The 13964-nt window shown below is 35.7% G+C and overlaps 2 protein-coding genes across 2 annotated transcripts; both read left to right on the top strand.

Annotated features, from left to right (window-relative positions):
- The first annotated feature begins 999 nt into the window (after positions 1 to 999).
- On the top strand, positions 1000 to 5553 carry LOC135763495 (uncharacterized). Its single transcript, XM_073812098.1, has 10 exons — positions 1000 to 1006; positions 1130 to 1339; positions 1600 to 1677; positions 1853 to 2002; positions 2155 to 2232; positions 2886 to 2909; positions 3030 to 3239; positions 4273 to 4350; positions 4804 to 4953; positions 5450 to 5553. The coding sequence occupies exons 1-10, from the start codon at positions 1000 to 1002 to the stop codon at positions 5551 to 5553; spliced, it is 1089 nt and encodes a 362-aa protein (XP_073668199.1).
- An 800-nt stretch (positions 5554 to 6353) lies between these two features.
- On the top strand, positions 6354 to 7831 carry LOC135763479 (Golgi-associated plant pathogenesis-related protein 1-like). Its single transcript, XM_065275344.2, has 4 exons — positions 6354 to 6372; positions 6490 to 6699; positions 7207 to 7284; positions 7671 to 7831. The coding sequence occupies exons 1-4, from the start codon at positions 6366 to 6368 to the stop codon at positions 7829 to 7831; spliced, it is 456 nt and encodes a 151-aa protein (XP_065131416.2). The 5' UTR covers positions 6354 to 6365.
- The last annotated feature ends 6133 nt before the right edge of the window (positions 7832 to 13964 follow it).

The raw sequence follows: 13964 nt of genomic DNA, 5'->3' as shown, positions 1-13964 counted from the left end.
CATCCAGGAAGACCAGCATAATTTGTGCAGTTAAATGCAAGGTGCATGATTTTTGAAAAACACTTTGGTAGAGGAAGTCGGGTGGAATACCAAAACACACTTGTGCAGTAAGGGGCGTGTCTACTAATCGACATCGTTGCCTGGGTTGCGTATGTATGGGGCGGGTCTACCACAAGAAGGTTCAGATTCTTTTGGGGTAGGGGCGTGTTTGTTTGATTTCAAATTTCAACATTAGGATTGCTATAATACCTGGTACAAACGCAATAATCTTTACAAAACATTTGTTTTGACCATAATCCAAACACAAGAGCTGAATGTGTATGTGGCACACGTGCACCCATGATCTGTATAACCTACAATCCAGTAAAACCTTTCATAGAAACGGCCAGTAAACAATAAATACAATAGTTGTTCAAAAACAACTTATTTTATGCTGATAAAAAATGCAGATTTAGCTGGTTTATTTATTTTGCTACTCAAACAAAAATGCAATAACAGATTACAGAATATATATGACATGAACTGCTATTAGTTAATGTTTATAATAGTTATTAATGTGTTTGCGCATACTTTTTATGTTTTAAATTAAAAATAATTTTAAAATAAGCAAAATTTTATAAACTCAATATCTCCATCTTACCTCCTTCGTTATCTAGTGCGTAAGAAGCAATGCAATAATGTTTTCATAAAAGAAAACAATACTCAATATGTGTAATAGTTTAATATGTTTATTATGGTTTGTTCAAATAACTTACAATGTGTTTAATGAGAAAGATACTGCTGACTTTCGGACCGTGTGAACCTTGATGTGTCGCCATAAAAAAAAAGACAGATGTGACATTTTAAACCATCCACCAAAGGGAAATATGTCACATTACTTACTTCCACATTCGAAAATAAGGTGGATACATGCTTACTCTATGTAAAAAAAATTATATTCAATGTAATTCATATTAACACATTAATTACCTGTTTTTTACAGTGAAGTCTTTGGTGCCCATGGCAGGTAAGTCAACTTTGTTTATATTTCTGCATTGTTTAAAAGTTCATAAAAACAATTATAGTGTCGCAGTCATACGATTAAAAAAATCATTAAGTGCTGGTGTGGTCTGTGATTGATTCTCAATAGCTGAGAGCTACAAGAAAGTGTTCCTGGAGACCCACAACCAGTACAGGAGGAAACATCAAGCCCCAGACCTGAAAATGAGTGAGGCGCTGTGTAAATCTGCTCAACAATGGGCAGATCAAATGCTCAGTACGAAGACCCTTGGACACAGTGAGACAGACAATGGGGAAAATGTATATTATGCTTTTAGCTCCATCCCAAAGCCGCAGACAGGTAACTTCTGCATCTTATTACATACAAATACACAACTTATATATACAATCAAACTTAAAATTATTTAAATAATTTTGATATTTTTTACTAGTGGGTGCAGAACAATATACACTTTGACCGAAGAGTGTTTTGCTTAAGTGTTATTTTTTAATTAAAGATGAATTTGTTCTGACAGTTTAACACTGGTCATATTACCATTATCAAAACTGTGATAATGCATGAAATGTTTATGGTGTCTGAATAAATGGTTCGTATTTTAGGTAAAGAGGCTGTAGACAGTTGGTATAGCGAGATTAAAGATTACAACTTTGCAAAATCAGGATATCAACCAAAAACAGGTATTGAAAATTTGGTAACACTTTGCAATAAGGTAGTTTAGTTTATGCATTAGTTAATGTATATATATTCATCTGTATTAACAATGAAAACAATGTTATAGTTAAATATATTTCAAGAAAACTATTTTTTCTTGTTGTCATTTCTTTCTTTTTATATTGTATATATAATTTGCAGGACACTTTACCCAAGTTGTGTGGAAATCAACTACAGAGGTTGGAGTAGGAATGGCTACTGATGGAAAGACTATATTTGTTGTTGGTCAATACAGTCCTGCTGGAAACATAACCAATGCTGGTTACTATGAGAAAAATGTTCTACCTGCAGGTGAATAATGATTCATTTCTTTCTTTCTTGCATTTAAATGTGTTTTGTAAACATGAAAGATATAATGAATTGTTAAATTTATTCTTAACTTAAAGTACACACACAATTATAATGACAGGGACTGATTGCCTGGCATTTGGTTTGCATTCAAGGTAAAGAGGCTGCAGACAATGGGTGTAGCGAGAATAAAGATGACAACTTTGAAAAATCAGCACATCAACCAAAGACAGGTATTGAAAAGGACAGGTTACAATTAAAAAAAAAATTCTACCCGCATGTGAAAAATACATTTCATTTTTTCTTTCTTGCATTTAAATGTGTTTAAATTGTAAACATGAAAGATATAATGAATTGTGAAATTTATTCTTAACTCAAATCTACACAAAATAAACCGTGTACAATCTAAAAACAATTTTGGTGCCTTAAATTGTTTTGTTTAATCATCTCTGATTTACAAGTCAGTTTAACTTACTTTTATTTATCTTAACTAGTAATGAGCTGTTATAACTTATAAAATATAGCTTAAATAAGTCAACTTCATTTTATAAGTTGTAGCAACTCATCTTTGTAAAGATAAATAATAGTAAGTTAAAATGATTTAAACTTCTGAGTTAATAAAAAAATGCAGCAAATATTTTTTTACACTGTGTGTATTCCAGCTAAAAGTATTACATTAAAACATTAAAACATGACATTATAGTCATTGGTGTCACAAAAATGTTTCTGTTGGTTTTGTTTTGTTACGAGAACAGAAGGTATTACATGATTATGATAAATAGTCACTTAGGATACAGATAGCATCTATCGGCTGTGAGCACAAAACCCATCTACATGCTTATTGGATGTAAAAAATACATTTAAATTAATTATCTGTTTTTTACAGTGAAGTCTTTGGTGCCCATGGCAGGTGGGTCAACTTTGTTTTATATATTTCTTCATTGTTTAAAAGTTAATAAAAATAATTATAGTGTCGCAGTCATACAATTAAAAAATCATTAAGCGCTGCTCTGTGATTGATTCTCAATAGATGAGAGCTACAAGAAAGTGTTCCTGGAGACCCACAACCAGTACAGGAGGAAACATCAAGCCCCAGACCTGAAAATGAGTGAGGCGCTGTGTAAATCTGCTCAACAATGGGCAGATCACATACTCAGTACGAAGACCCTTGGACACAGTGACACAGACAATGGGGAAAATGTATATTATGCTTTTAGCTCCAACCCAAAGCCACAGACAGGTAACTTCTGCATTTTATTTAAACTATATACACAGCTTACAATTAAACTGAAAATTATTTAGATTTTTTTACTACTACACAGTAGTTTTTCATACAGTGGACTACCAGTAAAATTAATAAATATTTGATCCAAAAATTAGACACGTTGACCTGACCAAGTTTTGCTTAAGTATAATTTTTTATTCAAGATTAATTTGGTCATATGTAAACTATAGACAGTTTCAGTAGTAACAACATATACACTCAGCTTTCGTGGTCATCACGTAACTTCCAGTAAACTCTCTGAAGAATAAGTAACAAGTCATTCTAAAGTAGTTTATTTATATAACAAGCAAAATAAACACTTAGATGTCAGGATTTGCTGGTAAAGAACCCAAGCGCAGACAGAAATGGAAAAACACTGATTACTTTAATAAAAACAAGGAAAACAAAAACCCACGAGGGGGCAAAACAACATTAACAAATAATACAAAAACACTAACAAGGCAAGACTAGAATAAACTGTAAACACTAAACAACTAGACTTGACTCAACTGGCCATTAGGACTAAACAGAAACAACACAAACTCCATATAAACAGACAATCGAGCACAGGACAGCAAATCGGGGAGCAAATCAAGAGGGGAACAGGTGACATGAATCAAACAATAATGGGATAATTAACAAGGAAACAAGGGGGCGGGGTCAGGAGACGAGACAGAAAGCACATGGCTAGGAAAAACAAAGCCAGTGCTCTCACACAAAACATGGGACTGCCATGATCCATATGACTAGAAAACTGTGACCTAAAGACAGGATCATGACAGTAGATTACATAGAAACCCAAAAAATTTGTTATTTTCAACAAGGTATTTGTTTCAGAGTTCCATTTCAGCAACTAGTCAGACCATTAAACAAACAGAAACCTGAAGTGAAGTTCGGACAGACACTTATTGCGTCACCGCACGTGTGCAAGATCAAGCGGTCTATAGTAAATAAACTGTAATAATGTATGAAATGTTTATGATGTCTGTATAAATGGTTTGTATTTTAGGTAAAGAAGCTGTAGACAGTTGGTATAGCGAGATTAAAGATTACAACTTTGGAAAATCAGGACATCAACCAAAGACAGGTATTAAATATTTGGTAACATTTCGCAATAAGGTTGCATTTGTTAACATTAGTTAATGCATTAGCTAACACAAACTAACAATGAACAATATTTCTACATAATTTATTCATCTTATTAAAGTGTGTGTTATTTTTAAGCATTTGCTAATACATTTTTCATAACAAATAATGTTGGACCATGAACTAACATGAATAACTATTGGCATTAACAAAGAAACAACTATATTGTTCATTGTTATTTTATGCTAATGCATTTCCTAATGTTACCAAATACAACCTTATTGTAAAGTGTTACTGAAAAATTCAGACTATGAAAAACTTACTTTATATTGTAATTTTTTTTACTTATTATTAACAATTAAGACAATGTTACAGTTACAGTAAATACATTTCAAGAAAACTATTTTTTCTTGTTGTAATTTCTCTCTTTTTATATTGTATATATCATTTGCAGGACACTTTACCCAAGTTGTGTGGAAATCAACTACAGAGGTTGGAGTAGGAATGGCTACTGATGGAAAGACAATTTTTGTTGTTGGTCAATACAGTCCTGCTGGAAACATAACCAATGCTGGTTACTATGAGAAAAATGTTCTACCTGCAGGTGAATAATGATTGATTTCTTTCTTTCTTGCATTTAAATGTGTTTAAATTGTAAACATGAAAGATATAATGACTGAAATTAAATGAATTAACAAACGCATGCACGCACACACGCATGCATGCACGCACGCACACACACACACACACACACACACACACACACACACACACACACACACACACACACACACACACACACACACACACACACACACACACACACACACACACACACACACACACACACACACACACACACACACACACACACACACACACACACACACACACACACACACACACACACACACACACACACACACACACACACACACACACACACACACACACACACACACACACACACACACACACACACACACACACACACACACACACACACACACACACACACACACACACACACACACACACACACACACACGCACAATTATAATGACAGGGACTGATTGCATGGCATTTGGTTTGTATTTTAGGTAAAGATGCTTTAGACAATGGGTGTAGCAAGAATAAAGATGACAACTTTGAAAAATCAGCACATCAACCAAAGCCAGGTATTGAAAAGGACAGGTTGCAATGAGAAAAGTGTTCTACCTGCATGTGAATAATGACTAATTTCTTTCTTTCTTGCATTTAAATGTTTAAAAAATTATTTGCTGCCTTAAATAGTTTTGTTTAATCTACTCTCAAGTTACAAGTCATTTTAACTTATTATTATTTATCTTAACTAGTAATGAGTTGTTATAACTTATAAAATGAAGTTGACTTATTTCAACTACCTAAAAGAGGGCACTCGATGCGAAGTTCGTAACAACATTTATTTAGCCCATCATGTGTGTGGTTCCTTATTTCAAAATATGTGTTCTGCGCTTCAAGTGATTCTATGTTCATCATATGTCATGTCAAAATAAGTTCCTGCTGCAAACGTGTCTAAAGGGTTTATGATAAAAGAGACGCTTGCGTTTGCCAGATACTCGCATAATGTCATGCGTAATCAAAGTTTATTGTTAAGGGAAGTTCTTGCGTGTATTTTGTGAACGCGAGCGTCTCTTTTATCACGTGCAACAGGCACTTATTTTGACAAAACGCGCAATGCACATGGTTCACATGACGCAACAAACACATATTTTGAAAACACAAGCATCACACATCACACCCCGAACACCTATTTTGAATTTGCGCCCCTCGGATGAGCAGTCACGAGCCGCCACTGATTAAAACAGAAGGTATTTTCATGAACATGATGTATAGTCACTTATAATACAGAGAGCATCTGTCTGCTGTAAGCACAAAACTGTATACATGCTTACTGTATGTAAAAAATTATATCCAATGTAATTCATATTAACACATTAATTACCTGTTTTTTTTACAGTGAAGTCTTTGGTGCCCATGGCAGGTGGGACAACTTATTTGATATATTTCTGCATTGTTTAGAAGTTCATAAAAACAATTAGTGTCACAGTCATATGATTAAAAAATCATTAAGCGCTGCTCTGTGATTGATTCTCAATAGATGAGAGCTACAAGAAAGTGTTCCTGGAGACCCACAACCAGTACAGGAGGAAACATCAAGCCCCGGCCCTAAAAATGAGTGAGGCGCTGTGTAAATCTGCTCAACAATGGGCAGATCACATACTCAGAACGAAGACCCTTGGACACAGTGACACAGACAATGGGGAAAATGTATTTTATGCTTTTAGCTCCAGCCCAAAGCCGCAGACAGGTGACATATACATAATATTTAAACTTACAATACATAAACACAGCTTATTTATACAATCAAACCAAAAATTATTCAGAAACCACATATCATTTTTGATTTTTTTTACTAGTGGGTGCAGATCACCATACAGTGGTGTAAATAAAGTCATATGTGACACATTATGCCCAAACATTCTTCATACAGTGGACTACCAGTAAAAGTGATAAATATTGGTTCCAAAATTAGACACTTTGACCTGACCGTGTTTTGCTTTTATTGCTTTTTGTGCTATTTCTTTAATAAAAGATGAATTTGTTCTGACAGTTTAACCCCGGTCATATTACCATTATCTAAATTATAGCGAATAAACTCTGATAATGTGTGAAATGTTGATGGTGTTTGAATAAATGTTGGTTAAATGTAAATATTAGCATAAAATAACTCATTGTCAGTTATTCCTTACATACGCACACACACAATTATGATGACATTGACTGATTGCCTGGCATTTACTGGTTTGTATTTTAGGTAAAGAGGCTGTAGACAGTTGGTATAGCGAGATTAAAGATTACAACTTTAAAAAATCAGGATATCAACCAGAGACAGGTATTGTAAATTTGGTAACACTTTACAAAAGGTTGCATTTGTTAACATAAGTTAATGCATTAGCTAACATGAACTAACAATGAACAATACTTCTACATCATTTATTCATCTGATTAAAGTTTGTGTTCTTTTCAGCATTTGCTAATATAACTTTAAAAATGTAATATTGTAACTCTTAACATTAGTTAATGAATCATGAACTAACATGAATAACTATTTGCATCAATAAAGACACAATTGTTAATTGTTAGTTCATGCTAATGCATTTTCTAATGTTAACAAATAGCTTACAATTAAGGCAATGTCATATAATTAATTTCCAGAAAAGTATTTTTTCTTCCTTATAAATGTCATTTCTTTTTTTATATTGTATATATTATTTGCAGGACACTTTACACAAGTTGTGTGGAAATCAACTACAGAGGTTGGAGTAGGAATGGCTACTGATGGAAAGACTATTTTTGTTGTTGGTCAATACAGTCCTGCTGGAAACATAACCAATGCTGGTTACTATGAGAAAAATGTTCTTCCTCCATCTGAACAATGATTGATTTCTTTATTTGTAAACATGAAAGATATAATAAATTGTGAAATTAATTATTAACTCAAATCTATAGAAATATATCTTGTATAATGAATACATTTGTATGTATGCATAATCTAAAATAATTACATTAAAACTTAAAACATGGCATTAAGTGTTATTGGTGTCACAAAAAAATTTTCTGTTAGTTTTGTTTCTCTCACTATACCATCACGAAAATCACTAAAGTGCATATCATCTAAAAACTTCAAATAATCTGGAGAAATCCCTGTGTGCAAGGAACAAGGGGAAAAAGAGGGGTTTTGGGGACAGGGTTATCCAATACTCCAGCAACTGGTTTCCTCTGTTCCCATGCACAGTACATATATACGGGCTGGAGTCGTAAACATGGCCCTGTCCCAACTTTTTAAGATATGCTGCTGCCTTCAAATTATACATGATTCTTTTATTAAAGGTGCTATAGAATAAAAATGTATAATTACTTTGGTATAGATCAATAATAAGAGCTCTGCACATAGTAATGACATACTGTATTGTGAGCCTCAAACGCATTTGTTTTCTCATTTTATCAAAACCTTATGCAGGCAAAAGACTGACATCACTGTCAAGATGTACGCCCCCAAAATTAAATTACACATTAAATTAATTACAAAGTTGTTAATGAGCAAGTACTATCTGATTCATGATTTTACATTTCCTTTGGTGTGTGTGTATTATGTTAACAATATGCTAAAAGTACAATCCCAAATTAAACAATGACGCAATTTATCGTTTCCAATGTAAATCCCTTTTGGAATACAACAAACACATGGATTGTAGGCAACAGTGACTTCCTGGGCCGGTTGACGTGAAAACAACAGTCAGTATCATAATTCCTCCCGCTTTTGACTCTCAGTCTGAGAGTTAACCCCTGTCAGCATTTCATTGTGAACACATTGTATTATACCAAAAATGTTTTTTTAGCAATGAAATAGGTGCACTTTAAAATGCTAAAAACAAAGTTGTGACTGCTGAGTTAGTGCTACATGTTAATTCATGCTATATGCTAACTGTCAGGATCCCGAATCTTATTTAGTGTATTTTGTATTTTGTCTTGTTTCTGGTGCCGGGATCCTGACACCCCCGTATACGTGTTTGTGTGGAGAGTCATGTGGTCTGTGTTTATGTTTTGTGTACCGCATGCTCTCCTGTCTTAAGTCTTGACCCTGCCCCCTCGTTTCCTTCTTAATTATTCATGATTCCCTTCACCTGTTTGTCATTGTTCCCTAGTTTAGTTTTCCCTATTTAATGCCATTGTGTTTGCTGTCCTGTGCCGGTTCATTGTGTATCTATGATACCGTCTCGTGTGATCTGTCTTGTCTTGATTATTTTCTAGTTCTGTCATTGTTTGCCCCCTCGAGGGTTTTTATGTTACAATAAACGTCTTCTAGTATGAGCTGTCTGCGCTTGGGTTCTATCCATCACCACACCCTGACAGAATGAACCGGCCATTCTGGAACCCAGCAGACAGCTCTTTTGTTTTGTTTTTACCTGATGTCGTCGAGTCTGCTGTTGTCCGTCCAGTCCTGCCTTGTTCTGATGTCTGTCCAGTCCTGCCGTTGTCTGTGGAGTTGTGTTCCTGTGGCCGTGCAGTGAGCCCCGCGGGTGTGTTCCTGAATGGTGGCGTCTTCGGTAGGGCTACTGGTCGACGAGCTTCGCGGGAGTGTTCCTGTTCAGGGAGCTCCGCGGGACAGATCCGGATCGACGAGCCCCACGGGAGTGGGCTGGTCAGTGAGTCCCGCGGATAAGTGCCGGGATGGTGTGATTCGTGGGAGGTTCCTGGTCGGCGGATCCCGTGGGAGGTTTTGTACGTCGGACTGTCGCCGCGACGGAGCTCTGTTCAGCGAGCCCCGCGACAGAGGATCGGCCAGCAAGCTCCGGGATGCTCACTGGTCAGTGAGCCCCGCGAGCGTTCCTGTACGGCATGTCCTGTGTCCTGTTTGAGGTCGGCGGGACGAGTGGTGCTCGGTTCCGGGCCCACTTCCTGGGCGGAGACCGTCTGTCCCGCCTTCTGTTTTCGGGGGTCCGGACATTGGGCACTGTCGGCCTTCTGGCCGTTGGACTTTGTTTATTGTTTAATGTTTTGTATTGTTGTGTTGGGATGCCATGTGGCATCCCTTAAGGGAAGGGTAGTGTCAGGATCCCGAATGTTATTAAGTGTATTTTGTATTTTGTCTTGTTTCTGGTGCCGGGATCCTGACACCCCCGTATACGTGTTTGTGTGGAGAGTCATGTGGTCTGTGTTTATGTTTTGTGTACCGCATGCTCTCCTGTCTTAAGTCTTGACCCTGCCCCCTCGTTTCCTTCTTAATTATTCGTGATTCCCTTCACCTGTTTGTCATTGTTCCCTAGTTTAGTTTTCCCTATTTAATGCCATTGTGTTTGCTGTCCTGTGCCGGTTCATTGTGTATCTATGATACCGTCTCGTGTGATCTGTCTTGTCTTGATTATTTTCTAGTTCTGTCATTGTTTGCCCCCTCGAGGGTTTTTATGTTACAATAAACGTCTTCTAGTATGAGCTGTCTGCGCTTGGGTTCTATCCATCACCACACCCTGACACTAACGTTTAGGGTGAAGTTCTTCTATTGATTTATAGTAATGTTTTGCAGGTCCATACTGAAAGTAACATTTCTTTGTAAACATGAAAAAACATTAAATGAATTCTTAACTCAAATAATGGACGTCAAATAATGGATGTTTCTGAGTGGTAAAACTGTTCATTAACAATTTCCAAACAATTTGTAAATCTGTATTTTCAACACAAGCTCAATAATAGTCCCCTTCACACATACAGTCTTTACTGGTAATTTACTGGTAAATTACAGTTAACATGTCATGTGTGAACAGAACCTTTCCGGTAAATCAGTGCTCCCAATTTACCAGTAAGACAGGTTGTAAGATTACCAGTAATTTACCGGTAAGCGCTATGTGTGAACGAAAAACATAGGATTACCGGCATTTAGAACGGACAACGTCAGACCGCGCTGATAGATCAGGCCAATCAGAACGTTTTTAAACAGATGACGCGTTTACCACCGCACTGTTTACGTTCGTTTCCACACCCATGCTGCTTAAAGTCAAGCACAACTGAAGTTAACATCCACATTTCTTCAAAGTTGTTTAAAACAGCTTACCATATATATGCCAAATTGTCGACGTCCTTAGCACACCCTCGGTGAAGCCTAATGTGCAAACACAGGCTCCGTTTGACGCCGCCTAGCGCAATGTTGTTTTGTCACGAGCAACTTCGCGACCGTTTGCCACAGATGTGAAAACAACAAAATACGGACCGACGATATTAAGTCATAACCCGCCATTGTGTACAAATACAACACGGAGCTCGCGGCCGCGCGCCACAGGTAACTTCCGCTTTCTCTCCGAGTTTATTTTGATACTGATGTGTGAATGATGTCTTACTGGTAAAAAGACGTAACGTCACTGCATGTGTGAACAGCACATTTTTGTATTTACTGGTAAATTCGTTCTGGTAAATTCATGGTAATTTACTAGAATTACTGTGTGTAAGAGGCTAATGTCTCCTGACTAATGTGAGCTACTGACATTAGCCTTAGAGCAGAGCCAATCAGGGCAGAGCTCAATATTATTATTCATGACCCTTCCAAATAGGGCAAAAATAGACTATTTTATTCAAAGGACGAATGACATTTTCAACCAAAAATACACTGAAAAGTTTGCAACCAAATACACTGAAAAAATGATTCATTTTTTTATTAAAGCTACATGTAAACTATTTATTTTATTTTATTTTATTTTACTCATTTTTTGTTTTAATGTAGCTTAAATAAATTGATTGCAACCACTTACCTTAAACATTTAGTACATTTAATGAATCATTTTTTTCAGTGTAATGGTGCCCCGGATAAACCTCAAAGGCTACGATTAATAGAATGACATAAAGTTACATATGGATGACAGGGTGGTAATCAAACTTTAAACAGTATTCAGCCTTCAGGTAGGCCTACAACATTTCTGCATGACAGGTAAGTGATCTGCACAAAAAGTGTAGCCTACTAATTATAGTGTAGTACCAAAAAATTACTTAGAACATCATAGTAAAGGAATTTTTAAAACTGACGCTTGTTAAGCAATGAGTTGGCTTAAATTTTGTTTGGAGACGTTTCTAATGTAAAAAATGTAAAGAATGTTGATTTACATATTAAACGCATGTTGCTTAAACGCCAGGTGAACTGGGCATGTACTTTGTGGATCAGCTACGATCAATGATGGTGCTGCCCCACAGTGGTTCTGGGTATGATTTTGAACTAAGTAGTTGGTACCCATGCAATGAAAAAATCTTATATAATTACTTTTTTGTGGATACTAAATAAAATTAGCCCTCAGCATGCTAATGATTATTTTGTTGACGACTTTCATGCTCATTTTTGCTCAACATGGCAAACTGAGTAAATTGAACAAACTATTCAAAATTAAACAAGCATGCATTGCATCATGTTCAAATTGAAGGTTAATATTATGAAAAAAGATGACTGTTTTAGTGTTGGTGAACTTTATTTAAGCTTTATTTAAACTTTAATGGATGATGTTTGTTGGTTGTTACCGTGATTAATGTTTATTTGTTCAGTGTTAGAATCTAAATGATGCAACAGAATGATTAATGAAAATGCACAAACATGCATTCAACACAAACTGCTTCAGAAGTAACTTGACCAAGAGTGTGTAATATAATAATAGGTTCAGCCAACAAAGAAATATTTTGTTTTGTTATTAATTATGTAAATATTATTGTTTGGGCCAACTTGGGACTTTAACAGAATCCTTTAAGTTGGGTGGACTTCAGTACCTGTTCATTGAAAAAACTGCTAACTATAATTACTAAAACTAAACGCTGTTGTTACTCCATCAACTATTCTAAAAAATCTCAGGACATGATTTTATCTTTTCTTTGTAACTGAGATAAGAGTTGAATCTTTCAGACACAGAAAGACAAAAATCACATATACTGTAGGTTACTGTACAAATTGAAAGTGTCGATAAACACTTAAAAATTTACGTTGAACAAAAACAAAAAAATTGTAAGTGTTAACAATTGTAAGTAATTTTTTAAGTAGATCCAAATTTCACTTTTTTACAGTGAAAGCACAACAATGATGAGAAGAATACACAACATACACATAACATTTCTAAATAAACCAGACTACAACACAACTACAAACAATCTATCATTCCAATATGATATACGACAGTCTGTGGCTTTTCTCCTGAGGCTCAATGTCCACACAAACTGAATCTGACAGCAGGTGTTTGTCTCATTGATAAATAGACTGCAAGTTTTTCTGCAAAATAAACACATGGTTTATTGCCAACACAACTAAATTAACAATTAACTAAATATATAATATGTAACTGTTATAAACTCTCGTGTGTTTAAATAAATCTATAATGTTACTTTTGTGTAAGAGTTCTGCTTTAACATCTGCTGATAAACTGGCGCCATGACAGTACGTTTCCTTTGAACACTATAATGGCTAAGCATTCTTCTTAAGAAAATCACAGTGCTTTGTATGTGCAACAAATGTGACTTTACAGTAGCTACTCTGATAACAAAATCAAACTTCCACCCACCAGGCCCAAAGACAATCCTTGCCCGCAAAAAAAAAAAAAAAAACGAACTGACATTAAAAATTATCTTACTACTCTAAACCCACCCATCATGAGAACGTATTAAACAGATATTCTCAAATTTTCTTCAAAACAAATAAACAGATTTTTTCCAAACATTTTGCGCAGACATAGCAAATAAGATTACCCAGTCAACAATTTGAGTGAAGTCTCAGTGAAGTCACCATGAGCTCACAAGATCCTCATAATGTTGTCGCAATGTGTGGGTTGCGGTAATCTAAAAGTGTAACCACACTGCACACTCACTGTGAGCTCATACTACCCATAAAGCAAATGATGTACAAAGTTCCAGATGTCACTCAGGGGCTGTTTACACTTGGTATTAACATGCGTTTTCATCGATCGGATCACAAGTGGACGACGTTAATGCCAGGTGTAAACGGTGTTCAAAACTTTTTGAACGCGTCCACTTTCGACCACTTTCAACCACATTCAG

This window comes from Paramisgurnus dabryanus, chromosome 16 (assembly GCF_030506205.2).
Source record: "Paramisgurnus dabryanus chromosome 16, PD_genome_1.1, whole genome shotgun sequence".
NCBI classification, from domain to species: domain Eukaryota; kingdom Metazoa; phylum Chordata; class Actinopteri; order Cypriniformes; family Cobitidae; genus Paramisgurnus; species Paramisgurnus dabryanus.
Note: the sequence above shows the minus strand (reverse complement) of the source record. Positions and strands in the feature narration are given on the sequence as shown.

What these genes read in the sequence shown, in the direction of transcription:
- LOC135763495 (XM_073812098.1), top strand. An exon ending in AGGATATCAACCAAAAACAG is followed by an intron (nt 1,678 to 1,852) that starts GTATTGAAAATT and finishes TATAATTTGCAG; the next exon opens with GACACTTTACCCAAGTTGTG. An exon ending in GAAAAATGTTCTACCTGCAG is followed by an intron (nt 2,003 to 2,154) that starts GTGAATAATGAT and finishes TTTGCATTCAAG; the next exon opens with GTAAAGAGGCTGCAGACAAT.
- LOC135763479 (XM_065275344.2), top strand. An exon ending in CAGCCCAAAGCCGCAGACAG is followed by an intron (nt 6,700 to 7,206) that starts GTGACATATACA and finishes TTTGTATTTTAG; the next exon opens with GTAAAGAGGCTGTAGACAGT. An exon ending in AGGATATCAACCAGAGACAG is followed by an intron (nt 7,285 to 7,670) that starts GTATTGTAAATT and finishes TATTATTTGCAG; the next exon opens with GACACTTTACACAAGTTGTG.